The sequence below is a fragment of the Alexandromys fortis genome, unplaced genomic scaffold, assembly GCF_014885135.2.
Source record: "Alexandromys fortis isolate MF-2015 unplaced genomic scaffold, M_Fortis_MF-2015_v1.1 scaffold_233, whole genome shotgun sequence".
NCBI classification, from domain to species: Eukaryota; Metazoa; Chordata; class Mammalia; order Rodentia; family Cricetidae; genus Alexandromys; species Alexandromys fortis.
In genome coordinates this window covers 952,854-977,875 of record NW_026068146.1, presented here as the reverse complement: position 1 = coordinate 977,875, position 25,022 = coordinate 952,854, and the positions used below count along the sequence as shown (strand labels likewise).

Below are 25,022 nucleotides of genomic sequence, written 5' to 3'. Positions count from 1 at the left end.
AGTTCCAGGATAGGCAGAGCTGTTACACAGAGAAACACTGTCTCGATAAAACAACAACAACAACAAAAAAAAAAAAAAAAAAAAAGGAAGAAGGAAGGAAGGAAGAAAAGAGCACTGACTGCTCTTTCAGAGGACCTGGTTTCAATTCCTGGCACCCACATGGCAGCCCAATGTCTGTAAGTACAAGTCCAGGGGATCCGATGAATGTAGACAAAACACCAATGCACATAAAATAAAATTAAACAAAATGAAAAAATTAAAAAAAAGAGAAAAATCTTAGGCAAACCTAGCCTGAGAAATCTGAGATATAAATAGACTGAAGTGAGCTACAGGGCTACACAACCAGCTACGGGGTCAATGTTATTCTTTAGCTTTTTATCATGGACAGTTTAAAATGTTGTTCATCTGTAAAGAGAAGAAAATGCCTTCTACTCTACCCTGCTTTGGCCGTCATTAACTTAAGGTCGCCGTTGTCTTCATCCTCAACATTTCTTTCCTCTGCAGTCTTTCAAAGCACCTGTGAGACATGGCACAGTTTATCTGCAAATCTGCTAACATGGTCAGCAGACTCTAAGTCCTGTCCTGTCCAGTGCCAGGGATGGGATTCTCATGTACCTAGGGTGGCCTCAAACTCAGTTTAGCCAAAAATGTCCTTCAACTCCTCATCTTTTCCCCTTACCTAACCAGTGCTGGGGTTGTAGACAGACGTTTCCCACCAAGGCTGTGAGGCTTCTGATGTCTATCATGTTCAGAGTCCCTGCCTTGAGGCTGGGACAGCACTTCCATCGTTCAGGAGGTAAAGGTGGAGGCAGAGGAAAGTAGTTCTTTATGGGGTGAAGGCCAGCCAGGGCTGCAGAGAGACCCTGTCTCAGAAAAATTAAAAAAAGAGTTTTATATGCATGATGTACTCAGTCATGCCCCATACCTTTGTAGTAGTCCCTTTAGCTCTCCTGACCTTGTGTGTCTAGTGAACTTCATGGTTCCTCTCTGAGGCTATCCTTTGGTGTTTGGGTAGATCCAATGCTGTTTCTCTTTGTTCCACTTCTGGATCTCAAGTGTGCTTTTACTACAGAAATATTTATTTTTATTTTGTAATGGAACTGTTTATGTATTTTATTTTTCATCATGTTTTGCTTTTTTGTTGTTTTTTAATGTATCTACCAGTGAGGTCTTTGACGGTCGGGGCGCTATACCTGCGCACGTATTTTCTTCTCAGCATCAAGTATACAAATGTGGAGTGACTGAACAATCAATACCCAAAAGCCCTGACGAGCAGGTCAAACATGGCCATGATTGAAAGGCTACTAACCCTTCATCTTTTCTTGGGCTTAGAAATTCACACACAATCTCTCTCTGCTTTGTTTTCTTTGTTTTTCAAGTCAGGGCGTCTCTGTGCAGTCCTGGTTTTCCTAGAACTCGCTCTGTAAACCAGGCTGGCCTTAAATTCAGAAATTCGCCTGCCTCTGCCTTCTGAGTGCACCACCAAAAATCTAGGCCTGGTGGCTCATGCCTATAATCGCAATGCCTGGTCAGCTGAAGTAGGATAGTTTCAGTTTCAAGGCCAGTCCTGCTGAGAGGACAGGAAGGCCCAGTCTCTAAATAAATAATTTTAAAACAAAATAGATAAAAAATAAGTTACTTTATCATGGGGAGGAGAGATATAATATATCTATCATATATCCATTCACAAATAATACCTATTAATAGTTACAAAATTATATAAGAACATGTAAAATATATGCTGCATGTGACCCCAGGGTTTTGAGGTTTTGTTTGGAAGAGCACATGGACATTTTAAGTGAAAAGCACTCTTCTCTCTCCCTCCGCCAAGCTGGAGGAGCTCACGGAGGCTGAGGACGCTCTCTCCGAAGCCAATGCACTGAATAACTACAACGCTGAAGTATGGGCTTATCTGGCTCTGGTCTGTCTGAAGGTAAGTGTTTCTTATTGTCCCTTCAAAAAGCCCTTTCAGGGAACAGGCAAGGGCCCAATTAAGGAAGGTAAGATGGCTATTAACACGTAATAACCCAAGTTTGATCAGCTCTAGATTTGGTCATTGTACTGATGACAATGGAAATGTCAGTTTTGGGCAGTCGCTCCTTGAAAAAAAGATTATGCTTAGTAATCATTAACTCACATGTTCTGTGCGTTTCTTTCAGGTTGGACGACAGCTGGAAGCTGAGCAGGCCTACAAGTACACAATAAAGGTATGCGGCAGAGGGCTGTAAGACCCAGAATGTAGATTGTGAACACTCGGTGCTTGATGGATTTCCGCCGAGGGAAACACACGCCCATGAAAACAACACAACATTCTAAGTCTCTAAGGGAGCTCCCATGGTATTGAGAATATCAGAAAAGCCCATTTTATCCCTGCAAATTTGGAGCCTCACAAATTAGGGTTCTTCAAAGCTTCATGGTGTGTGTTCGAGTTACCTGCTGTTTCCCTGTCTTGTTTCTGCAGCTGAAACTGAAAGATGAGGCTCTGCTTACAGAAATCCATGCCGTTCAGGAAATGGTTGGCTTTGGAGATCCATCTTTCTGACATTCCTAAAAATGGATATTCAATATGGAACCACAAGCATCTCACTTTCCTTTCCAAATTGTCACTACATGTAACCTGACCTCTTCCCCCTTAGCTGTTAACTATAAATCAGATCACAATTAAAAAGGAAAAATCAAATTTATCAGTGTTGTTTTTTGAGTCATATATTTCATATGTTTATACAATTATGTAACTAACTAATAAATATATTTTGTGTGTGACTATTACAATTTCTGATGAAGCTTATCATCAATTGCCAAGGTTCTTGACCAGCTTCAGTTACTGCTACTTGGACATGAAGGCATCATCTTCAAAGGTGAGCTTAGAACACTGTCATCTACATCACTGGGTAAGAGAGCAGAGGATATTCTTGAGGCTAAGCCTTTTGGGAGAGCTGAAAGAAAGGTCTTTAAGACAGACATACTAATTTCTTTAAATCAACCAGTTTCTTCATGGATGTAAATCAGGAGTGGCTTTTACACACCATTGTGATCAGAGTTGCAAAATTCACTAGTGAAGCCGTAATTCTAGGTCTTGAGAGGACAAAGAAATCATATCCTTAATTTCTTAGAACATGTTGCAGTAAAGGGGGGAAATGAACGCCCTCTCCCCCTTTATTTATTTAGTTGTTTAGTATTTATTTCGAGGCAGGGGTTCTCTGTGTAACGGTCCTGGCTGTCCTGGAACTAGATCTGTAGACCAGAGCTGGTCTTGAACTCATGAGATCCGCCTGCCTCTGCCTTCCGAATGGCGTGCGCCACCACCGCCCGACTCCCCACCCACCCATCTTATTTTTTAATGGAGCGATTTCTTCTGTGAGGGTGGGAGAATAGGAGGGAAAGTGAGAGTCATATTAATAAACAGAGTAAATTATTTTTAATCCTGCTCCTCGCTCAGTCCTTTATGAAGACGTCCTGAGGAAAGGGAAGCCAACTTCGTCCCCTGCTGTGTCCGGACCGTCCGGGCTCTCCGGTGGGACCCCACCTGCCCACCAGGCCGCCACCAGCGCCTGCCGCCGTTACCAGGGTGGGAATCGCTGCAGCACCCCTGCAGACCGGACTGCCGCAGGGAATCACGCCAATGACAGCCCCACGAGCCGCTCCACGCCTACAAACACAGCTCTTCCGCGTCATTTACGGAAGTCGGGGTCTGGGTCGCCTTGTTGTCTTCCGGTAGACGCAGAAAGAGAAAGCGGAATAGGTGGGGCGAGCGGCCAATCGCTTCCTCAGTGGGCTTTCCGGAGACTGAAGGTGCGTGCGAGGACACTTGGGGCGCTCCTCCAGGCTTCAGGCTCTGTGCGGCTGGTCTGTGCAGAGAGGACAGCCGCAGGGTCACGCGTCGCTGCGCCATGGTCCACCTTAGTGAGTGCGCGGGGCTTTGGGGCGCGTGCGGGCAGCGGGGACCCGGGCTAGGAGCGGCAGTATCGCCTCAGTCCACAATGTCTAGGTCGCATTGGCTAGCCTAGAACTCACTAGGTAAGACAGGCTGGCTTCGAACTCATATACAGCAAACTCATAGTTTGTCTCTGCCCCCAAATGTGTTGTGCTCCCCCGCGCCCGGACTCTCTTCTCAGTTTTTCCCAAAATCGTCGTAGTAGTCGTTTTGCAGATGAGGCAGCCAAGGGTACAAGGTCGCAACCTAGTAAAAATGGCAGGTCCGTAGTGCCCGCGTTTGGGGAAAAGGAGGTTTGTCCGAGATGGAAAGTTTTACAGATAAGTTGGTACCTAAGCCGGACGGAATAGATTGGAAGTGAGAACATTGCAGAAAGAGGAATTGGGCCTTCACCGTATATGACCTATTTCGTGTCTGCTGTTTTTGCGTCCTAACCAGTCATTTTTCTACAGCAACCTTTCTCTGCAAAGCGTACCATGGGGGCCACCTGACCATCCGCCTCGCCTTGGGTGGCTGTACCAACCGGCCCTTTTACCGCATTGTGGCTGCTCACAACAAGTGTCCCAGGGATGGCCGCTTCGTGGAGCAGTTGGGCTCCTTCGATCCGCTGCCCAACAGTAACGGAGAAAAGCTGGTTGCCCTCAACCTGAACCGGATCCGGTATTGGATTGGCTGTGGGGCTCACCTCTCTAAGCCTATGGAGAAACTTCTGGGTAAAACATCTCTGAGCTTAGATAATTTAAGAGGTTTTTATACCGGAGTCAGTTTTAGGATAATAGAAACAAAGGATGATTTTCACTCCATCCATGCTGCTCCGATCAGGAGGAAGGTGTGGTGATGTAATTGCCAGTGTTTTGGAACACTTGGAGTGACGGGGATGTTGTGGGGGTAAAAATGGAGCTTGTGTGTGTGTGTTGGGCGCCTGTCTGTCAGTTTCCTTTTTTCCCTTTAAAGTAAGGAGAGCAGTGTTAAGAAGCAGACAGTGAGCCTGGCCCATTTCTTGTCTGGGCCGTGGGTCAGGCGTTGCATCTCAGTTCTGGGAATCAGTCCTGGGAAGCGTTGGCATGTGCAGTATTACAGAGAAAATCCTGCTGCTTTTAGGTCTTTCTGGCTTTTACCCCCTGCATCCGATGATGATCACAAATGCTGAGAGACTTCGGAGGAAGAGAGCTCAAGAAGCGCTCTTAGCGTCGCAGAAAACAGAATCGGAGCCTGGAGAAACGGAAGCAAGCTGATGTCAGTGCACACAGTTGTGGCTGCAAGGCCAAGGGGCCTTCACAACTCTTGCGCAGAGCTTTCTGTTGGGTTTGAGGATCAATAAATGGATGTTTTCAAGTCCCAGTCTTCCAGCATAACCTGAGCAGGAATCAGACAGAGGTTTGTTGTCTGACATTAGAGCTGCTAGGCCTCCTGCCTTACCTGTGAGTCAGTGGGTGTGGGGAGGTTTGGTTTTGGGATTAGGCCCTGGTCTCATTGGGCGGTTTTACAATCTGCTGCCTTTTAGTCCTTTCCTGCGTCAAAGCTCTCAGCTAGAATGTGCTTTGCCCATTCAAATGCTTTCTTTAAGACAGGGTCTTGCTCTGCAACCCTGACTGGTGTGGAGCTTGTTATATGTGATACGTAGACCAGACTTTAGCGTGCAGCCTCTTACCCTGTCTCCTGAGTGCTGGGATTACAGGTAGAGCTACTATTGCCTGGCCCCAATGCTTTCTTTATCACTTGGGATCATCCCAAAACTCAAGAAGTTACCTTGTTTATTGTTTGTATTAGGGAAGATTTATATTGTTTTCTTGACATATGATCTCAGGTTTACACAGATGGGCTGTAAAAATTGCTTTGGGTTTTAATAACCTTTTGTTTTGTTTTTGTTTTTTAGATATAGGTTTTTTCTCTATTCAGTTCAGGTTGTCCTGGAACTCAGAGAGATCTGCCTGCCTCTGCCTGCCAAATAAATGCTGGGCTTAAAGGCGTGCACCGCTGCCTTTTAAGAGAGTAGTTAGAAGGAAGCTAATACAAAGCCCCTTCGTATAGCCAGCTCTGTACTGAGAAATTGCTTGTATTCAAGTATTACAACTCTAGTTCAATTATATCCATGTTCACACATGAGAGAGGCTGTCCCTCAACAGTAGGAAACTTTATAGACTCCATATGTCCTACAAAGTCTTCCTACATATATTGTTGCCTATATGAAGGGAAAAGTAGTGATAAGGGGACTTTTCTGTGGAGATGGCTCCAGGGGTAAAAGTGCTTTGCCATGTAGTTCTGAGGTCCTGAATTCAAATCCGTAGAACTCATCTAACAGGAAGTGGAAGAGTCTGCAGTAGCAGCATTCTACAGGAACATGGATGGGAGGGAAAGACAAAGGAATCTCCAGACACAGGCCAGCTGGTGTGCACAGTGGGAAAACAAAGGGGGCCACCCTGTCTCAAGAAAGGTCCAAAGTAAAGTTGACAGCTGTGGTCTTCCTCTGGCTTCCACACATGTGCTGTAGCAGGCACATACCCACCTAACTCACACATACATCATACACAGAAGACAGTCAGTGATAGAAGTGTTGTGCTTAGGCATCCTGAGTTTGGTATGTAAATGAGAGGCCTGTGAAATCAAATCTAACATGTGCTTCACCAGAACAATAGGACTCTATAGCTACTAGCATGAATTATTTGTTGAAGGGACACTGGCCTACTCGAGCATGTAGCTCTGGCAGGCTTTGCCCTTCTCCCCAGTTCCCTCTACCTTGCTAAAAACCATTAGATTAAATCCCTAAAGTTAGCCACCAGCATTTGTTCCTTATTTGGCTATTTGGCTACTTCATCCTCCTGAGGCTATCCAAGTGTTAAAAGTCCAGCAATCAAAAACCCCCTTTGGTTTACCCAACTAACATGCCCAATCAGTATACACCATGACATCCTCACGCAGACCTCCCGTTTTTCTCAAGGTTATTTGCTACTGTTTGCTGCCTGAGACCGAAAGCAGCCACTTTAACTTTTCTTCCCACTTAATAAAGGATCTTTCTGGAAAATAGATGTTTGGGTGTGGTTTGTGTCTAATCCTGGGTCTGAGAGGGAGCCTCTGCTACGTATGGGAGGTCTCCTTCACATGATCATTTGTTTTTCACAAGCTGGATAGATAATGTAGGTTTCAAACTTAGAGTAAGGCTAAAGTACTGGCAGGTTCCAAGGTCTGCTCATGCTCTGACTTGTCTTATCTGGGTTCTAGAAACATCTACTAGCAAATGCACTTTCTGAGATTGAGGCTCTCCAGTGTGGCTGCTGGTTTTCCTTCACTTGGCATGAGGGGTCTTTGAGAATAGATGGAGAGGGACTGCCTTTAGTTGTCTTTGATTTTTAGATATGAGGAGTGGGAAAAGCTGAGAAACCACTGAAATGTTTAAAATGAGAGGTTGAGTCAATCTTATGCCCACCAAAAGTGTCAGGTGACCGGAGCAGGGAAGTAGAATTAATTCTGTGCTGGCTAATATATATGGTCCTGCCTGGAATACAAAAGGTATTTTGTTTTTTCAAGACATGGTTTCTCTGTAACAACTCTGGCTGCCCTGGAACTGGCCCTGTAGACCAAGCTGACCTCAAATTCACAGAGATAAGCCGGTGTGTGCCACCACTGCCTGACTGATAAAAAGTGTCCTTAAAAACTTGCTTTGTGCGTTTTGTTTGACAGGCTTGCTTTCTCCTGCGTCAAGGACTGAGGGATTCATCCCAGGTGATGCCATTTGGGCCTGTATAGTTCTGTTTCGAGAATCCTAAAAAAACCACACATTACTTTAACCTTTGGGTTGAGTATGTTAAATTTTCTCAACGCAAATACATGACCATTCGCATTACATTTACTTATGTGATTTGTGTGTGTGGAGGTCAGAAGACAACTTGATGTTTTCTGTACTGGGGGTCATCAGGTATGACTGAGTATCCTTGCCAGACCGAGTAACCGCTTTCTATTGGGAAACTGCTAAATGTTTTCATGTGTCATTGAGTGAGCTTCTGTGTAAGAATCCTGGAGGCAGATTTGGGGGCAGGAAGGAGTGCTGGCGTGAGAATCGGGGAGGGCTTGCTTCCGCTCCAGGAGACTAGGCGCTCCACGCACGCAGAGAGCCGTATTTTCGCGTCCGAGATCAAGTCCGCTTTGCGGCTGCCGTAAAGCGCGCTGGCCCCGCCCCTGGTGCGCCGCCTGTGACGCAACGACCAAGGCTTTTTGGGCGGGAAAAAAGCGGTGGGTGGGTAGAGGCCGCGGGGTGCGGAGCGGCCGTGGACGGAGTTCCTCGGCGTTGGCGGAGCCGTGCTTTCCGGGTCATGGGGCTGCTGGAGCTCTGTGAGCAGGTGTTCGGCACCGCCGACCTCTACCGGGTGCTGGGCGTGCGGCGTGAGGCTTCCGACGGCGAGGTCCGACGAGGCTACCACAAGGTGTCCCTGCAGGTGCACCCCGACCGCGTAGACGAGGATCAGAAAGAGGACGCCACCCGCCGCTTCCAGGTATGTGGGCCCGCGTTCGGGCGGCCACCCGAGCTTCTCCCGCTCCGCGGGACACCATTCCCGGTACAGCTGATCCCCGGCCTGGAATTTTTAAGCATTTCTGGCCGCACGGTGTCAGCGGGAGGTTCAGGGTGACTTTTGGATGCTCCTTGCCTGCAGATCTTGGGAAGAGTCTATGCGATTCTGAGTGACAAGGAGCAGAGAGCAGTGTACGATGAACAGGGGACAGTGGACGAGGACTCTGGTAGCCTCAACCAGGACCGGGACTGGGATGCGTATTGGAGGTTACTCTTTAAAAAGGTAACAGGGCTTTGATTAATTCCACCGTCCAGTTCATAAGTACAGTTCTCGAAGTTAAAGCGGTCTTCTTTGTTATTAGATATCGCTAGAAGACATTCAAGCATTTGAAGAGACGTACAAGGGTTCTGAAGAAGAGCTAGCCGATATTAAACAGGCCTATCTGGACTTCAAGGGCGACATGGATCAGATCATGGAGTCTGTGCTTTGTGTGCAGTACACAGACGAACCCAGGCTAAGGAACATCATTCAACAAGCTATTGATGCCAAGGAGGTCCCATCGTACAATGCCTTCGTCAAAGAGTCTAAACAAAAAATGAGTGCAAGGAAAAGGAGGGTAAGTCTGAATGCTATTCTATTCGTAGCATATCTCAGCTGCTCCAGAAAGGGATCGTGGTATATTTAAGACGCTGGAAATCAGGACTGCTGACATGGGGCTCACCTGCGGCACTCATCTTGCAGGCTTGTCAGATCATGAAGAAAACCCTGGTTGTTTGCCTTTTTATCCCCCCCGGTATGTTATGCTGAAAATGATTTTACTTTATGGCTTGTTTGAAATCACCCCAAAGTGTTTCTGAAACACTTCTCACATGGGGCAGACCTTGTAGCTTTGCTATCTTAGGGAAGGCAATGTTCGGAACTTGGTTACCGTGGCATAGGCTGTGTGGTCCATTTGTGGTTGGTGGTCAGAGAGATGTTGGAGTGTGTTGGTCCACACCAAGGAGGCTAACGTAAGAGATTGCCGCTTCTGAGGTCAGGCTGGATTGGTTGTCTAGTGTGTGGTAGGTCCCAAATTAAGTCTCCAAAATGGCTCAGAAGAGGCGGAGAAAACAGATTCATTTTTTTAAAATTCTGTAGATGCATGTAATTATTAAAAATTGTAAACTAAAGAGCTGGAGAGATGACTCTTACAGAGGCCCAAGTTGATTTCCAGCACCAAAGTCAGGTGCTTCACAACTGTCTATAACTTGGGCTTCTAGGGATTTGACCCTTCTGTTCTGGTCTCTGTAACCCCTGAGTGGTCTCTCCAGACCCCATCTGCTCTTTTTTTAAAGCACACTTGAAGTGAGTCTTTCTGACCACTCTGAGGAACACTTGATTGCTGAGAGCTCTGAGGACTGGGACTTGTGATTAAGCCAGGGTTGTTAGAAATGATAGCATAGGAATTCAAGGTAGGGAGCATCTGTGTTCATACTCTTTGGAAAAGTGGCCATGGACTGCTATTAAAGCAACAGCAGTCCTTCATAAAGTGCTTCATCTTTGCTTTCACAATGAGAGAGCTTCCTGGAGAGCAGGCAATTTAAGATTTTAGGGATCTGGTGGGCACTTGAGTTGTCTTTGTGGTTCTAGTAGGTGGGCAAAGAGCCAGAGCTTTTGGATGCATGGAATTGCAGAGAAAAACTGACCTTTGTGTATGGGGCCTGCTTTACTGGAATAAGAGACTGCCGTTTCTGTTGCTCAGAGGGAAGAAGTGAGAAGGCACCATTTTGGTTGTGTCGTGCCCACCGCGCTAGTCATTTTAATCATTTTCTAGGTAAAACTAGGACAGCTGTACTCGAACATGCAATTTTAGTTTGAGAAACTTGATGGCGGAAAGACAGTTTGAAAACTGCCTACCAGTGTGAGGGGATTTAGGAGATGCTGCATTTGAGAGGTGAGAGGAAAACAAAGCTTGTTTTTGTTCTGTAATAACAAGATCCCCATTTATTATTATTCCTACTATTAGTAAAATTCTTTCCTAATTAGAAATTTTTACAAGGAGTTAGGGCCGTGTATTTTATAATTTTTTTAATTGATATTTATTGAGCTCTACATTTTTCTCTGCTCCCCTCCCTGCCTCTCCCCTCCCCACTTCAATCCTCCCCCAAGGTCCCCATGCTCCCAATTTACTCAGGAGATCTTGTCTTTCTCTACTTCCCATGTAGATTAGAGCTATGTAAGTCTTTCTTAGTGTCCTCATTGTTGTCTAAGCTCTCTGGGATTACGGTTTGTAGGCTGGCTTTCTTTGCTTTATATTTAAAGACCACCTATGAGTGAGTACATGTGATAATTGTCTTTCTTTGTCTGGGTTACCTCACTCAAAATAATGTTTTCTACCTCTATCCATTTTCATGCAAAATTTAAACTGTCATGTTTTTTTTCCTCCTGTGTAGTACTCCATTGTGTAAATGTACCACATTTTCCTTATTCATTCTTTGGTTGAGGGGAATTTAGGTTGTTTCCAGGTTCTGGCTATGACAAACAAAGCTGCTATGAACATAGTTGAGCACATGTCATTGTGGCAAGATTGAGCATCCTTTGGATATATTCCCAAAAGTGGTATTACTGGGTCTTGAGGAAGGTTGTTTCCTAATTTTCTGAGAAATCGCCACACTGACATTCAAAGGGGCTGTACCAGCTTGCATCCCTACCAGTGATGCAGGAGTGCTCCCTTTTCCCAACAACCTCTTCAGCATAAGTTGTCATCAGTGGTTTTGATCTTGGCCATTCTTACAGGTGTAAGATGGAATCTCAGAGTTGTTTTGATTTGCATTTCTCTGATGACTAAGGATGTTGAACTTTCCTTAAGTGTCTTTCAGCCATTTTAGATTCCTCTGTTGANGCCATACTGACATCCTAAGGGGTTGTACCAGCTTGTATTCCCACCAGCGATCCAGAAGTGTTCCCTTTTCCCCACAACCTCTCCAGCCTAAGTTGTCATCAGTGTTTTTGATCTTGGCCATTTTTACAGGTGTACATTTCTCTGATGACTAAGGATGTTGAACATTTCCTTAAGTGTCTTTCAGCCATTTTAGATTCATCTGTTGAGGGTTTCTGTTTAGGTCTGGACTCCATTTTTTTTTTTAATTGGAGTATGTGATCTTTTAATGTCCAATTTCTTGAGTTCTTTGTATATTTTGGAGAGCAGGCCTCTGTCTGATGAGGGCCATGTATTATTACAGTTACTGCCTTTAGATGTTCTTGTGGTATTTTGGCATATTTTGTTAAGTGAAGGCAGCTTTGAAGTCAGGTTAAAAAAAAGCTAAAACTGAATTTCCTAATGTTTTCTCTACTCAGAAAACATTTTAAATTTATGTGTGTTTGTGCGTGTTTGCTGGTGCACTGTGTGTGCATGAATGTGGGTGCTCACAGAGGCCAACACGAGGCCACCGAGGCTATTGATTTCCAGGAGCTGGAGTGACAGGCAACCTGATGCTGGCGTGTCCTCGAAGGGCAAGAAATGCTGCTAGCCCGCTTGAGAAAGCCTTTGAACCACAGTGGTTCACAAGACTTCCACCAGTGCTCTGTACAAAATTGGGTTTCAGACGAAGAACTTGAAGTGTCTGATACCTGGCCTACCCTTTGGAGCCATTCCAGGCTATGTGACCCTCCAGTCCACCTAGTAGATTGTTTTCCTTTGTGTCACCATATGGTTTGTGATGCTAGAGTACTTGTGCTCTCTAGGATAGAACAGAAAGGCTTACAAGAACCAAAAGTGTATGCCGCCTTCTGTTGAAAACCGTGTGTGATTTTATTCTTGTATCCCCAGCACTAGAAGGGGTCTTAACATTTTCTTTTTTCTTTTTAAGTTTTTTGAAACAGGGTTCCTCTGTTTAACAGTCCTGGCTGTCCTGGAGCTTGCTCTATCAACCAGGCTAGCCTTGAACTCACATAGATCCGTGCCTCCCAAATGCTGGGATTAAAGGTGTGGACCACTGCCTGGTTTAGCATTTTCTTTAAGGGAAAAAGGTGTAAATCTGTTATTTCTTGGTTGCCATGGAGTCTGATGAAAGTTTCTGTTCAGGCTCAGGAAGAGGCTAAAGAGGCAGAGTTGACCAAAAAGGAGCTGGGGCTGCAGGAAGGAGTGGACAACCTGAAAGCACTCATCCAGGTAAACGTGGCTGGCTTCTCTCACAGCCTCACGGTCTCTTGTGTGTGTGTATGCTCTTGGGAATGGGTTCCAGTGTGTTTTGTTTTTGTTTTCTTTTAAGGCGTAGTTACACATAACTTGCACCATGTGTACAGTGGAGTAATTTTCCCCTCCACATTGTACAGCTGTCACCCCTGGTTCTGGAATATTGTTACCACTCCCAAGGAAACCGATACCCATTATTAGTCACTGGCCCCAACTTCCTTGGCCCCAAATCCTCCAAACCATGAAATACTTTGTCTCGTTGGACAGTGTTGCATTTTGAAAGATGTATTTTAACTTCTCAAACAGAGCAGACAAAAGGATCGGCAAAAGGAAATGGACAATTTTCTGGCTCAGATGGAAGCAAAGTACTGCAAACCTTCCAAAGGGAAAAGGACGGCTCCCAAGAAGGAAAAGAAATAATAGAATTTTTCTCTTCATATGTCAATGGTGCCTTGGTAGACAAGGTGAAGGCAGGTGTTAGCCTAACCTTTGAGAGAAGTTTTTTTCTGCTTAAAATACCTGGATCGCCTAAGCCAGGCAGGAGTCACCCCTAGAGTTTGCTTTGTGAGGGGTTCACATGAAGGGTGTAGCGGTGATGGTGGGAAGTGTGGATTCGATGTCTGCCTCCATGGGTTTTCTGCCTAGGGAGCTGATTTGCATGCACTTAAGAAATATTCTCCCTGCAGGGAGAACTGCAGATGGAATGTAAAGTGAAATTTTAAAAAATGTAAAAAAAGAAATACTCTACCCACAGAGAATACCCGAACAGCTGTTTCAATAATCCTAGATGCTCTTCCTGTTCTACTGTTACGTTTTTGTCTTCTGTCCTTGTGGGAACAGAAGTGGGTGTTCATATTACTGCAGATTTTTTTTGTAAGATTGTATGTGGCTAAATAAAGAAAAACTTAAAAGGTCTGGTGGATGTGTTTCAATCTGTTTTTGTTGTTATTTTTCGTTTAGACAGGGTTTCTTTGTGTAGCTGTGACTGTCTTGGAACTCTGTTAGCCAGGCTGGCCTTGAACTCACAGAACTCCGCCTGCCTCTTCCTCTCCAGTGCCACCACTGCCCAGCCAATACTCAGGTTTTTTTTAAGGGTGAGTACTAACTTGAGGGAACGTACACATGAAAAGCTGCTTAGAAAGGAAGTCCACCCGTGTACTCACTGTGCAGACTTGTGAGAACAGGTTTCCATGTATACCCGGGGTTGAGAGGTATTTGCTACAGTATGTGGTGTATTTGTAGTGACTGTTCAAGTCCTGGCTGTCAACTAATACAGAAATTAAGCCTCTTCCTCCAGGGCATTATAATTCAAGTGTTGTAATATGGGCGGCAGGGCTGCATCCCGGCCTCCCCAGCTCCTGGCTGCCTGGGTAGCTTATGCCCTGAAATAATTACATGGAAACTGTATTCTTTTAAACATTGCTTGGCCCATTAGCTCTAGCCTCTTCTTGGCTAGTTCTTACATATTGAACCAACCTATTTTTAATAATCTGTGTAGCCCACGAGGTGGCTTACCAGGGAAGATCTTAACCTGCGTCTGTCTGGAGTGGGAGAATCATGGCAACTCCTCAATCTGCTTTTTTCTCCTAGCATTTTGTTCTGTCTACTCCGCCTATCTAAATTTTACTCTATCAGAGGCCAAGCAGTTTTTTTTATTACTTAACCAATGAAACAACAGATAGAAAGATGACCCTCCTCTATCATTCAAGGTAGATACATCACACATTTTTTGTGATCACAAGCACGCTGGAACTTTTGAATTGAAATATGATCCGGTGTGGGAGATCTGAAGCATATTATCTAATTGATGGCATAAGAACTGGGAATAATTTAAGTCACTTTTGCTGGGTGGTGGTGCCACATGCCTTTAATCCTAAACCTTGGGAAGCAGAGGCAGGTGGATCTGTAATTCTAGTTCTAATTGTTCTTAATAATAAAAACTTGGAGTCATTTATCAGGGGTGAAGGGTCAGAGAGAAGTAGAGCAGCCAACTACTAGAGAGTTCTTACCTCTACCAGTGCTCAGACCAAAGAGGTGATCCTGTTGCTATGAATCCTCAGTCTGTCCTGAGCTCCTGTCTCCTCCCACCTTATATTCCTCTCTCTGTCCAGCCATATCACTCCTGTCTCCACCTTTCTAGTGCCGGGATCACCTTTATGTGAGCTGTTTCTATCTACTGAGTGCTGGGGTTAAAGGTGTGGGCCACCACTGCCTGGACAGTGTTCTAGCTCTGCACTCTGATCTTCAGACAAGCTGTTTTTTTTGTAACATAAAATACCACATGGATCTCTGAGTTTGAAGCCAGCCTGATCTACAGAGCAAGTTCCAGGACAGGCTTCTAAACTACAGAGAAACCTGTCTTCACCTTTGCGTTTCCAGTGCCCTTGAGAAGTTCTCCGATTGCAGTGCTCTTGGAGTGGAGAACTGGCTCAGTGTAGAGTACTCACATCACAAGCATGAAGAGTGAGCTTGGAGCCCGGCCACTGACAAAAAAACCAAGTTCAGCAAGAGACTCTGTCTTAAAAAATGAGATGGAGAAACAGGAAAGGTACCCAACAACATCTGGCCCCCACATGTATGCGCACACAAAAGCCCCTGATGTGAAGCAGGCATATGAGGCTGTCCTAGGAAAAGAAACTGACTTTTTACCAGTGCTGATACCTTTTGTTAGCTTTTTGATTTCTGCTTTTTAAAAGGAAAGTGTGGCTGGCAAGATGGCTCAGTAGGTAAGGCACCTACCCTGAGACTGATGGTCTGAGTTCAGCCTGACTCCGATGGGAGTTACCTTGAAGGTGGTCCTGACCCCGCCCCCCCCCACATGCATTCACACAAACATTAAGATGTGATAGAGCTGGTCTGTGGTGGCGCACACTTTAATCCCAGCACATGGAAGGCAGAGGCAAGTGGATCTGAGTTTGAGGACAGGCTCCAGAGTAACACAGAGAAACCTTGTCTTGAAACCCCTCCCCCCCCCCCGAAAAAAAAAAGTAATAAAGTTTAGGAGTGACATTTATTTGATGAGTATCTCAGATTTTTGGCAGCACTTTCTTCTAAAAATATGGTAAAATAGTGCAGTTCTCCAGAAATTAATATAAGTAGAAATATTGTGAAGCCAGTGATCTGCATCATCCGTGTGTATGGAATCTCACTGAACTGTATACGAATCAGACTGGTGATTGGTTACAGACAACATGAGCAGTGATTTGGGGCTGCTTTTCATTGTCACGTCTTTGGGTACAATCTTTCCTACCCAGTGGAGTAGCTGAAAGAAGACAGTAACGACACAGAACACTTGCCCATGCAGTCTTTGGCAGATACGCTAGTGTTTCTCGGACAGTTGTACCAAGATAACCCTTGAAGATGGACCAAGCTGCTGTCTGTAGGAGCTGTGCATTATCTGGTGCCTGAGCACTGGTGCATGAAGCCCTCCATGTATTTGCAGTCTGCTGCAGCCTTGCGGGTTCTCACTTGTCCTTTGGTCACTGCCTGGTTCTAGAGATGGGTCCACCTCTGCTTTGAGGTTTTGTAGACCCATGTGACTGAGGACCTGCCAGATACAGAATTGCAGAGTGACATTAGTCAACAGTTTATATTTGGTAATGAGCATCACAGTTCATATCTTAGGAACCTTTGCATAAATTACTAGTGGACTTTAAATTTGGAGACTGTAAATACTGCGAAGTACACATTCACCAAGGCACTAAAAGCCATGTTTAAATAGTCTACCCTACTGAAGAAACAACTTGTCTAAGAAGTGAAAGCAAGCTGGGCTTGGTGGCACATACCTTTCAGCACTTGGGAAGCAGAGGCATGAGGATCTTCATGAGTTCAAGGCCAGCGTGGTCTGCAATGTGAGTTCCAGAACTGTCAGGGTTGAACAGTAGAGACTCTTGTCTCCAAGCAAAATCAAACAAAATCAGAACTGTAGCCTAGTTGCTGAAGAGCCTAAGACACACATTTATTAACCTAAGTGTTAAAACTAATTAACAGCTGACTAAATGTGTAGCTGATGTTGTAGCAAGATTGGAGGCTTTAAAAAAGATTTTTTTAATATTTATTTACTTATTATGGTCACACTATTCTGTTTGCATATATGTTTGTAGGCCAGAAGAGGACACCAGACCTCATTACAGATGGTTGTGAGCCACCATGTGGTTGCTGGGAATCGAACTCGGGTCCTTTGGAAGAGCATGCAATGCTCTTAACCACTGAGCCATCTCTCCAGCCCTTAAAAAAGATTTTTTTAAACTTATGTATATGTGTGTGCCTATGAGTGTGTGCCACACATGTACAGATGCCTGTGGGGGCCGGAAGAGAGAGTCTGATCTCTCGGATCTGGACTTACAGGTGGTTGTGAGTTGCCTGACATGGATGCTGGGAGCCTTGGGTTCTCTGGAAGAAGCAAATCTTCTTAACCACTGAGCCATTTTTCTAGTCCCCCAAGTTTTTTGTTTAAAAAGTAATTTACCTTAAATATTCGTTTACTTGGTATTAAAAAACAACGGAAATTTGGAGCTTTTAAAAGGCCTTTCTTTTATACCCATCTTCCAAAACAATGCTAAGATGATTTACTCAGATGAGGGACAGCTAAATATAGAAAGTCTGCAGGAAAGGAGAATGTGTAGGAACAAAGACAAAATCAAGAACTGCAGTCCCACCTGTACCTGCAGCCCCTCTGCCAGGTCGGGCCTGGTGAGGATACTCAGATGCACAGGAATTTCGGTACTGTGTGTCTGGCTAAAAGAAAAGAAAAGATGTCTTAGGATGCAGCTTCTCCCCCCAAAGACCGTTGTTTGAGGCTTAGAGTGCATTAGCTAATTTTCTACTGCTTTCATAAACCAGGGCAATTTACAGAAGGAAGGGTTTAGTGAGTCTGAGGCAGGGAGGCAGAAGGCATGGCAGCAGGAACAGCTAAAGAGTGCATATCTTGAATTTCAACAGGAAGCCGAGAGATCTAGCTAGTAATGGTGGGAGTCTTCAAACTTCCACGCATCCTCAGTAGCATACTTCCTCTAGCCAGGCCTCCTAAACTGCCCAAACAGCACCACTCCTAGGGACCAAGTATTCATATGTCCTACACTCTAACCACACAGGAGAACCTTGACATTAACAATGAAAAACTGTCACCTGCCAACCTGGGGTCACTGTGTTGAATTCCAAGAAGAAAGTTTCAAGCCAAATGCCCACAATGCGATTTGCTAACTTGTAAGAATTGCATGTTCTATAACTTCATTAATATGTGTTTAAGAAAATCTTTTTTTTAAGAAATTATTTATTTATTCATTATGGATACAATATTCTGTCTGTGTGTATATCTGCAGGCCAGAAGAGGGCACCAGAACTCACTACAGATGGTTGTGAGCCACCATGTGGTTGCTGGGAATTGAACTCAGGACCTTTGGAAGAGCAGGCAATGCTCTTAACCACTGAGCCACCTCTCCAGCCCAAGAAAATCTTAACATTTACAAATAATCCATATGGTGTAATGTTGCAACTGGACAAAAGGGATGTTTTCTTTTGCCTTCATTGTGTTGGGATTGCAGGTTTGCAACACCACAGCTGCCAGGAGAATGCCATCTGATTTCACAGCATGCCTTTTCCAGAGCCAACACTTGGTGAGAGGGAAGGACACCTATGACTTCATGATGATGAGATGGACTCAGACTTTCCATTTACTTTTTAGCTTTATGAAACTCAAACATTTCAAAGTTACTTCAGTTGGCTGTAGAGGTTCATGTCTTTAATCCCAGCCATTTGGAGGCAGAGGCAGGTGGATGAATTTGAGGCCAGCCTGGTCTACAGAGCAAGTTCCAGGACAGACTCTAAAGCTACACAGAGAAATCCTATCTCGAAAATTAAAAACACACCACCATCAACAACCAGATACTCCCTTAAAAGTAAAAGAGCTAGCAGGTGCGCAGACGCGGGGAGGCAAGTGCCAGCTCTTAGAACACTGTCAGGGAGAGCGTCTTCTACTCAGGCCCTCAATCTGACATCACTTTTTGGAGTACTTTCCACAGAGTGGAGCAGAAGTGAAGTTAGGCTGACTGGATGTGCACTGGAGTTTATTGTGTTTATGCTCAGAGTAAGCTGCTGAGGATGTTCAGTTTATGAATAAAGGCATTTTACTACCAAAAAAGTGAGAATGGGGACAACTGAAAATTTTAAGGAGAAACGCTTAGTATTTTTATCATTAGAACATCCAACTGTTTTCCTTAGAGTTAATGAAACCACTAGATAAAGTCCTAAGTTTGCCTAACATATACCCTACCCCCATTCTTTCCCTAACTACCAAGGACAAATAGGAGCTGGGTAGGTAGCTGTCTGCTGTAATTCCAGCACTTGGGAGTGGGAGGCAGGATTAGGAGCTCAAGACCAGCATGGGCTGAGACGCTGTGTTAACCCCCTCCAAAACCAATAAATGGGAAGCACTTTACCAAAAATGACTGAGTTGTGTTGGGTCTAGAGAAGACAGGTAAAAGGAGCCTTTCTTGGGGCTGCTGGTTCGGCTCGTCCACCACTGCACTGCGAGCTCTGCTGGAGTCACCGTGGGCTTTCTGCAGAGGAGAGACAGCTAACAGTACATGTGTGGGTGTGGCGGGGGCGCTGCTGTGCACGTGCCAGATCAACACTGTCTCGCATCAGCAGCGGTGGTGCCCGCTGCCAACAGCTCCAACCCCACTGCCACCACCTAGAGCCTGACTTATTTTTGAGAGAAGAATTAAGGTCACCATAAACTCTGCAGAACTACCACTGCCCAAGAGACTACAGGGCACACACCTGAAGGCTGTGTGAATGAGACTTACTGCTGGCCACTGCGACCCCATGTTGCTCAGACGTTCTACTTCAGCTGTTCCTATAGGTGGCAGCAGATTGTTCCGACCCAGGGGCATCGGTGAGGGAGAAGACAGCGTGTCTGCAGTCGCTGGACTGCAGAGCCCACCAGCAAAACCGAGATGCAAAGCACACAAGCAAGTGGATGAGAAAAGCAGCCAGTAAGTCACTAAGTCTAGTGTGCTCACCTAGATTCTCAGAAAAGGGGAGCAATTTTGGAAAGAGTCCCCCCCCCTTAAATTTCACAAATACAAATCTTCAGCAGAATCAACTGAATGATCTCATCCAGTATTTGTATTGCACCAAAACTTAAAAAAAAAAAAAAAAAACGAACTGGATTTAAACTACAGACAATTCATCGTATGACTACTTGAGTATTTGTTTCCAGGCATAGCTTAAATCTTATAGTCAAACTCATTCTCTTACTATTCACAGAACTATTGGTACTAGTTTTATAGTCAAACTCATTTTCTACTAGTCACATAACTATTGGTACTAGTTTTGCCAGTTTCAGAAATTTTGCTTTTGAAACCTACACTCGGGATCCTCTGAGGATTTCTTCTGCAGGCCATGGTGTCCCAGCACGTGAATGGCTTGTGCTGATTGGATGAAGGGTGCGTGGTGGGGGGTTGCGTCTCCTGGCGGACTGTGCTGTATATGACAAAGATGACGTACTGAGGTCCAGGGCTCGGTTTGGCCAATTTCGGTTTGAAAGGATGGAACTGGAGCCAGGCCTCATAAGTAGCTTGTCATCAAGATCTCTGGTGGCCAAATCAGAAAGCACAATGAAAATCTCTAAGTAAAAGAAGACAGGGCTCTGGGTAAGAAGCCTCAACCTAAGACGTTCAGGGAAGAGAAGAGCCGAGCGGCTTCCAGAGGCTACCTAGGATTCAGGCAGCCTGTTAGACAGCAGAGGCTGGGCTGGAGTTTGAGATCCTTCTCCTGGCCTCTCCAGTCCTGGATTATAACTATGTACCTGACAATGACCTGTTTCACTCATACCTTTCTAGAATGAAGATTTGGTTACATGCCCATGGCCCACTTGCCACAGCCACTTGCTCAGTTGTGGGGAAGGCAAAGCTGATAGGTATTTAGTGCGTTCTGCCCACAGTCCTGCATTTTCTGAGATGAGGAAATGTCCTCAGGGTTAGGTCTCAGACACCAGGGTGGCCTCACTGGTTTGGTACTGATTTGTTATTGAAATAGTGAGCTAAGTTTCAGGGAATCTAATGCCTTCTTCTGGGCTCTGTGGACACTGCACACACGGCACACACATATATGTGGAAGTGAAGTACTCACACAAATAAAAATAAACCTTTAAAGTGCTGAGCTAGTGGGAACAAGCAAAAGGTTCCTGCTACATGCTGCCCAGGGCAGGAAGAACAGAGCAGACCCCTGTCTGCAAAAACAGCTAAAGAATGCAATTCTCCCATAAGCCTGGTGCTGCCCTACAGACACAGCAGTGGGCTTGGTTTGTGTTTTACAAAGACACCAGGAACTCTGGCGATTCTGAGACATCTAGGAGACAAGATGGAGGAGAGTGGAAGAAGTGAGGAGCCTGCCTCTGCCATGACTGCTCAGTCCTTCAGGTCTGAGCTGTATCCAGGGCCTTGGTGTTTGGGAGGGTTTGGGAAGGAGAGTGCCCAAGTTCTAGCCTTAGAGAGCTTTCTTGTCTTCCTAAGTAACCACTCACTCATGTCTTCTTTTTCTAATTCACTCACTATATTCTAATTTTAAAAGTATGGATTTAGCCAGGTATGGTGACACACTCAGCACTCGGGAGGCAGAGGCAGGCGGATCTCTGTGAGTTCGAGGCCAGCCTGGTCTACAGAGTGAGTTCCAGGACAGGCTCCAAAGCTACAGAGAAATCCTGTTTCAAAAAACTAAAAACAAAACAAAACACCCCCCCCCAAAAAAACTAAAAACAAAACAAAACAAAAAAGAGTCATGGATTTTAGCTGCTCTCTATCGGTGTTTTATTCTGTCAACTCCTTTCTTGTCCGATGGTGAGTTCAATTACCAGCTTTTACTAGGTGACATTTAAGTCAGTCTCCAGGCTTGATCTCTCCACAATCTTTGAAGGTGGTCGATTACTGAGAACAGAGCCCAAAAGAAAAACGAACCTCCTGAGCTTGAAAACTCAGAACTGACTTTGATCCATTTGTCACTACAATATCCCCCAAGCTCAGCCATTTCCTTCTTTGAGTGCTGGGGATCAACTACTCAATAGACAAGTATCTGCAGCCAAGCTCTGTGGTCCTGTTCACCATCACCCTGTGCCGGTGCTGGCTGCACCATTGCCCTGCACTAGTGCTGACTGCACACCCTTACAAAAGTTAGTCTCACTTCCTTTTGCTGAAGTATAGTTCCTGTCTCATGCTGTGTGATCTGCCTCAGCATCCTAAATGTGACTATATGTCCTCAAAAAATGTCTTATACAAAATACTTATAATGCCTTTCTGCATAATAAACCCCACCTAAAGACAACCTAGGGACAACAGCATAGATAAATTATGGTGCTCATCTATAACTACAGGAACAAATACTAACACTGCATGCATAGCCATCCACAATCTGATCACATTTATTCATAAATTCTTTCCCACTAATTTTACTGTGGACTATTTAAATTCTACAATATTGTCAATTATCTTTGATTGGAAGCATTGAAGTTCTAAAATATTACTTCTTTTGTGAGCCCGATGTGTTGGCACATGTCTTTAATCCCAGCACCCAGGAAGCAGAAGCAGGTGGATCTCAGAGATTAAGACTGGCCTTGTCTACATAGTTGAGTTCCAGGACAACCAGAGCTACACAGACTGTGCCACAAAAACAAAACAAAACAAAAAAAAAACAAACAAAACCAAAACCAAAACAAACAAAAAAACCTTTTTCTGTAAGAGTGTGTGTACTGTATGAAGGTCAGAGGACAGCTTTAGGGGCCAGTGCTCTCCTTCCATCACTTCAGTCCCTCAAGTCAAACTCAGGTTGTCAGGCTTGGTAGCAGGCACCTGTATCCATTAAGCAATCCCTCTGGCCCAAAAGCATTAAAGTTCTGACATCTGACACTTTTATGCCAAAATGGTCTCCTTTTTCCTAAGTATTTTACATGTTTACTCTTTTCACGCTGTTCTTCTTACTAGGATGGCCTTGTAATGATCTAAATCCCTAGACACAGACTTTCCTTTGGGGTGGCACAGCACACACATGACACTCAGGCACACACTGCTGTATGTGGCCGGGTCCTGGGTCTCCTTCCCAGGGATAGAGAGAGACTTTGCTCCTTAACTTTTATCCTTTCTTGTGTCTGCCACTCAGTGGCCTGGTGGTGACTGGTTGCTTTCCTCTCTTTCTCAGCATTCTACTTAAGCTCTCCAGTGAATGAAAAGCCGAGCTTCTTACAGGAGCTTATCCATCAGGGAGAGGTTCCTTGGCTGTAGAGGCATCCCGTGAACCAAGAGGCCATTCACGTTTGGCTGGTGACCACTTGCTTGACAGAAACTCATCTATGTGTCAAAAGCATACATTGGTTGGTGAAGACACCTGCTCCATTTGCTAAGTTTGCAAAATTATTTTTCCAGTTAGGTTATTTACACCTTCCCCCAACCTTGTGCCTTAACTTTACAACAGCTGACCAGTAGCTGACAAGGTGCACTGTCAAGAGAACAGGGTTCTTTTCTTTGTTCTGTATTTCTTTTTTTTTTTTTTTTAAAGTTTATTTATTATGAATACATTGTTCTGCCTGCATGTATGCCTGCATGCCAGAAGAGGGCATCAGATCTCATTACAGATGGTTGTGAGCCACTATGTGGTTGCAGGAATTGAACTCAGGATATCTGGAAGAGTAGTCAGTGCTCTTAACTGCTGAGCCATCTCTCCAGCTCCTTGTTCTGTATTTCTAAGTGACAGCTGATCAACACAGATGAAAATTAATGGCTACTCTCATGGGCAGAGAGAAGCATTATTACTGCTTACAAGAGAAAAGAAACCCTAAATAGTAAAATCACAAGCAAACTTTGGAACAAGAGGAAGAAATAAGTGCAAATAACTGATCTTTTTTACTAGCACATGATCCTGAGCTCTGCAGACTCACTAGCCTAGAGTGCTGGTTCTTGATCATTCATTGTTCTTTCTTTTATTTTTTATTTTTAAAATTCTTATGACAGTGTCTCTCTGTATTGCCCATACTGGCCTTGAAATGGTGGGCCCAAGTAATCTTCCTGTGCCATCCTTCTGAGTAGCTGGAACTACAGGGGTATATCTCCCTACGTCTGTTCCATGTGATAACCTAAATTCCAAAGGCTTTATAAGGAGCTAATCTTAGTTGTTCTAATACTACCAGCATGAACTGGCCATCATTCAGTGCCCTTTAACCACCTCTTCTGCTATAGAAGAGATGGCATACACCTGTAATCCCAGCACTTGAGAAACTGAGGCAGGGAGATTGTGAGTTCAAGGCTGGCCTGAACTCACAGTGAGTCTGAGGCCAGCCTGGGCTATACAGTGAAGCCATCTCTTAACAACATGATTATGGAGTTGTGACCCGGCCACAGAGGAAGCAAGATGTGATTGCCTCACTGAGTAAGGTACCAAGCCACGTGGCTAACATAGACAAGAATAATGGGCTAATATAAGTTATCAGAGTTAATAAGAAGCCTAAGCTAATGGGCCAATCAGTTTATAAGTAATGTAGAACTCTGTGTGATTTCTTTGGAACTTAACAACTGTGGGAACCAGGCAGGACAGGAAGCCTCAGACAACAAATGGCACCCAGGTGGACAACTACATCCACATAAAGTCTGAGAAAGCTTGGGGAGTAATTCTAGACATAAAATAATAGAGCCAAGCATGGCTTACTAATAGCAGCATTTTCTCAGGTGGGCTCTGCTTGCTAGAGGCAAGCACTCTCATTTAAGAGAGACTTCCTGACTCAGCTTTAGCTATAAAACCTTGCAGCTCTTTTAAGAGGCCCTGCCACAAACACTTAAATGGTGTTGATGAAAAGCTGACCACATGCTTTTTGGTTTTTCAGCTGTAACAGGAAAAAAATCCATGCTGTTTTAAAATGCTGGCTTTCTGGGCTGTCCTGCCAGTGCAAACTCTGACTCTTTCAGGCAGGAGTTCTGGCTACAGAGCATTTGAGTGTGGTTTGTGGGCAGACTGCTGCAGCTTGCTTGCTGGGAGGGACCTTGAAACACCATAGAGTTGTGGCAATAAACATGGCTACAGCCAGTACCTCTGCCATGAGGCTGGAATCACAGAAAGCTAAGGAATGGGCTGGATCCAGCTGTCAAAGCCACGGCTTTAATCATACCCATATTGCTTAGCAAATTAAAGATTCACATGGTCAGAAAAAGAGAGATATACAGTAAAGATAGATTCAAAGACAAAGAAAACCTCTAAATGGTTTACAGTATGTTTAAAAAATATAGCCAGGCGGTGGTGGCGCACGCCTTTAATCCCAGCACTCGGGAGGCAGAGGCAGGCGGATCTCTGTGAGTTCGAGACTAGCCTGGTCTACGAGAGCTAGTTCCAGGACAGGCTCCAAAACCACAGAGAAACCCTGTCTCGAAAA

General features: G+C 44.8%; 4 protein-coding genes across 9 annotated transcripts in view; 3 read left to right on the top strand and 1 right to left on the bottom strand.

Annotated features, from left to right (window-relative positions):
- Cfap70 (cilia and flagella associated protein 70) overlaps positions 1-5,271 on the top strand; it is a 60,535-nt gene extending 55,264 nt beyond the window's left edge. For all 6 annotated transcript variants that reach the window (XM_050127024.1, XM_050127028.1, XM_050127027.1 and 3 more), the window contains 5 exons: positions 1,832-1,933; positions 2,160-2,207; positions 2,462-3,792; positions 4,387-4,594; positions 5,036-5,271. In XM_050127024.1, coding sequence (XP_049982981.1) covers positions 1,832-1,933; positions 2,160-2,207; positions 2,462-2,542 — 231 coding nt within the window. In that variant the 3' untranslated portion in view covers positions 2,543-3,792; positions 4,387-4,594; positions 5,036-5,271. The remainder of the gene's footprint in view (positions 1-1,831; positions 1,934-2,159; positions 2,208-2,461; positions 3,793-4,386; positions 4,595-5,035) is intronic.
- Mrps16 (mitochondrial ribosomal protein S16) lies at positions 3,740-5,271 on the top strand. The gene is made up of 3 exons (XM_050127032.1): positions 3,740-3,903; positions 4,387-4,647; positions 5,036-5,271. The coding sequence occupies exons 1-3, from the start codon at positions 3,891-3,893 to the stop codon at positions 5,167-5,169; spliced, it is 408 nt and encodes a 135-aa protein (XP_049982989.1). The 5' UTR covers positions 3,740-3,890; the 3' UTR covers positions 5,170-5,271.
- A 146-nt stretch (positions 5,272-5,417) lies between these two features.
- Dnajc9 (DnaJ heat shock protein family (Hsp40) member C9) lies at positions 5,418-13,528 on the top strand. The gene is made up of 5 exons (XM_050127031.1): positions 5,418-8,421; positions 8,581-8,721; positions 8,801-9,055; positions 12,503-12,589; positions 12,920-13,528. Exons 1-5 carry the CDS (start codon positions 8,242-8,244, stop codon positions 13,031-13,033), a joined length of 777 nt encoding a protein of 258 aa, XP_049982988.1. The 5' UTR covers positions 5,418-8,241; the 3' UTR covers positions 13,034-13,528.
- Positions 13,529-15,604: 2,076 nt separating this feature from the next.
- Positions 15,605-25,022, bottom strand: part of Fam149b1 (family with sequence similarity 149 member B1) — a 44,680-nt gene continuing 35,262 nt past the window's right edge. The window contains exons 8-13 of the mRNA XM_050127016.1: positions 22,850-22,953; positions 19,984-20,208; positions 19,420-19,543; positions 19,051-19,170; positions 17,278-17,350; positions 15,605-16,160 (exon numbers count right to left, since the gene is read on the bottom strand). Coding sequence (XP_049982973.1) covers positions 16,093-16,160; positions 17,278-17,350; positions 19,051-19,170; positions 19,420-19,543; positions 19,984-20,208; positions 22,850-22,953 — 714 coding nt within the window. The 3' untranslated portion in view covers positions 15,605-16,092. The remainder of the gene's footprint in view (positions 16,161-17,277; positions 17,351-19,050; positions 19,171-19,419; positions 19,544-19,983; positions 20,209-22,849; positions 22,954-25,022) is intronic.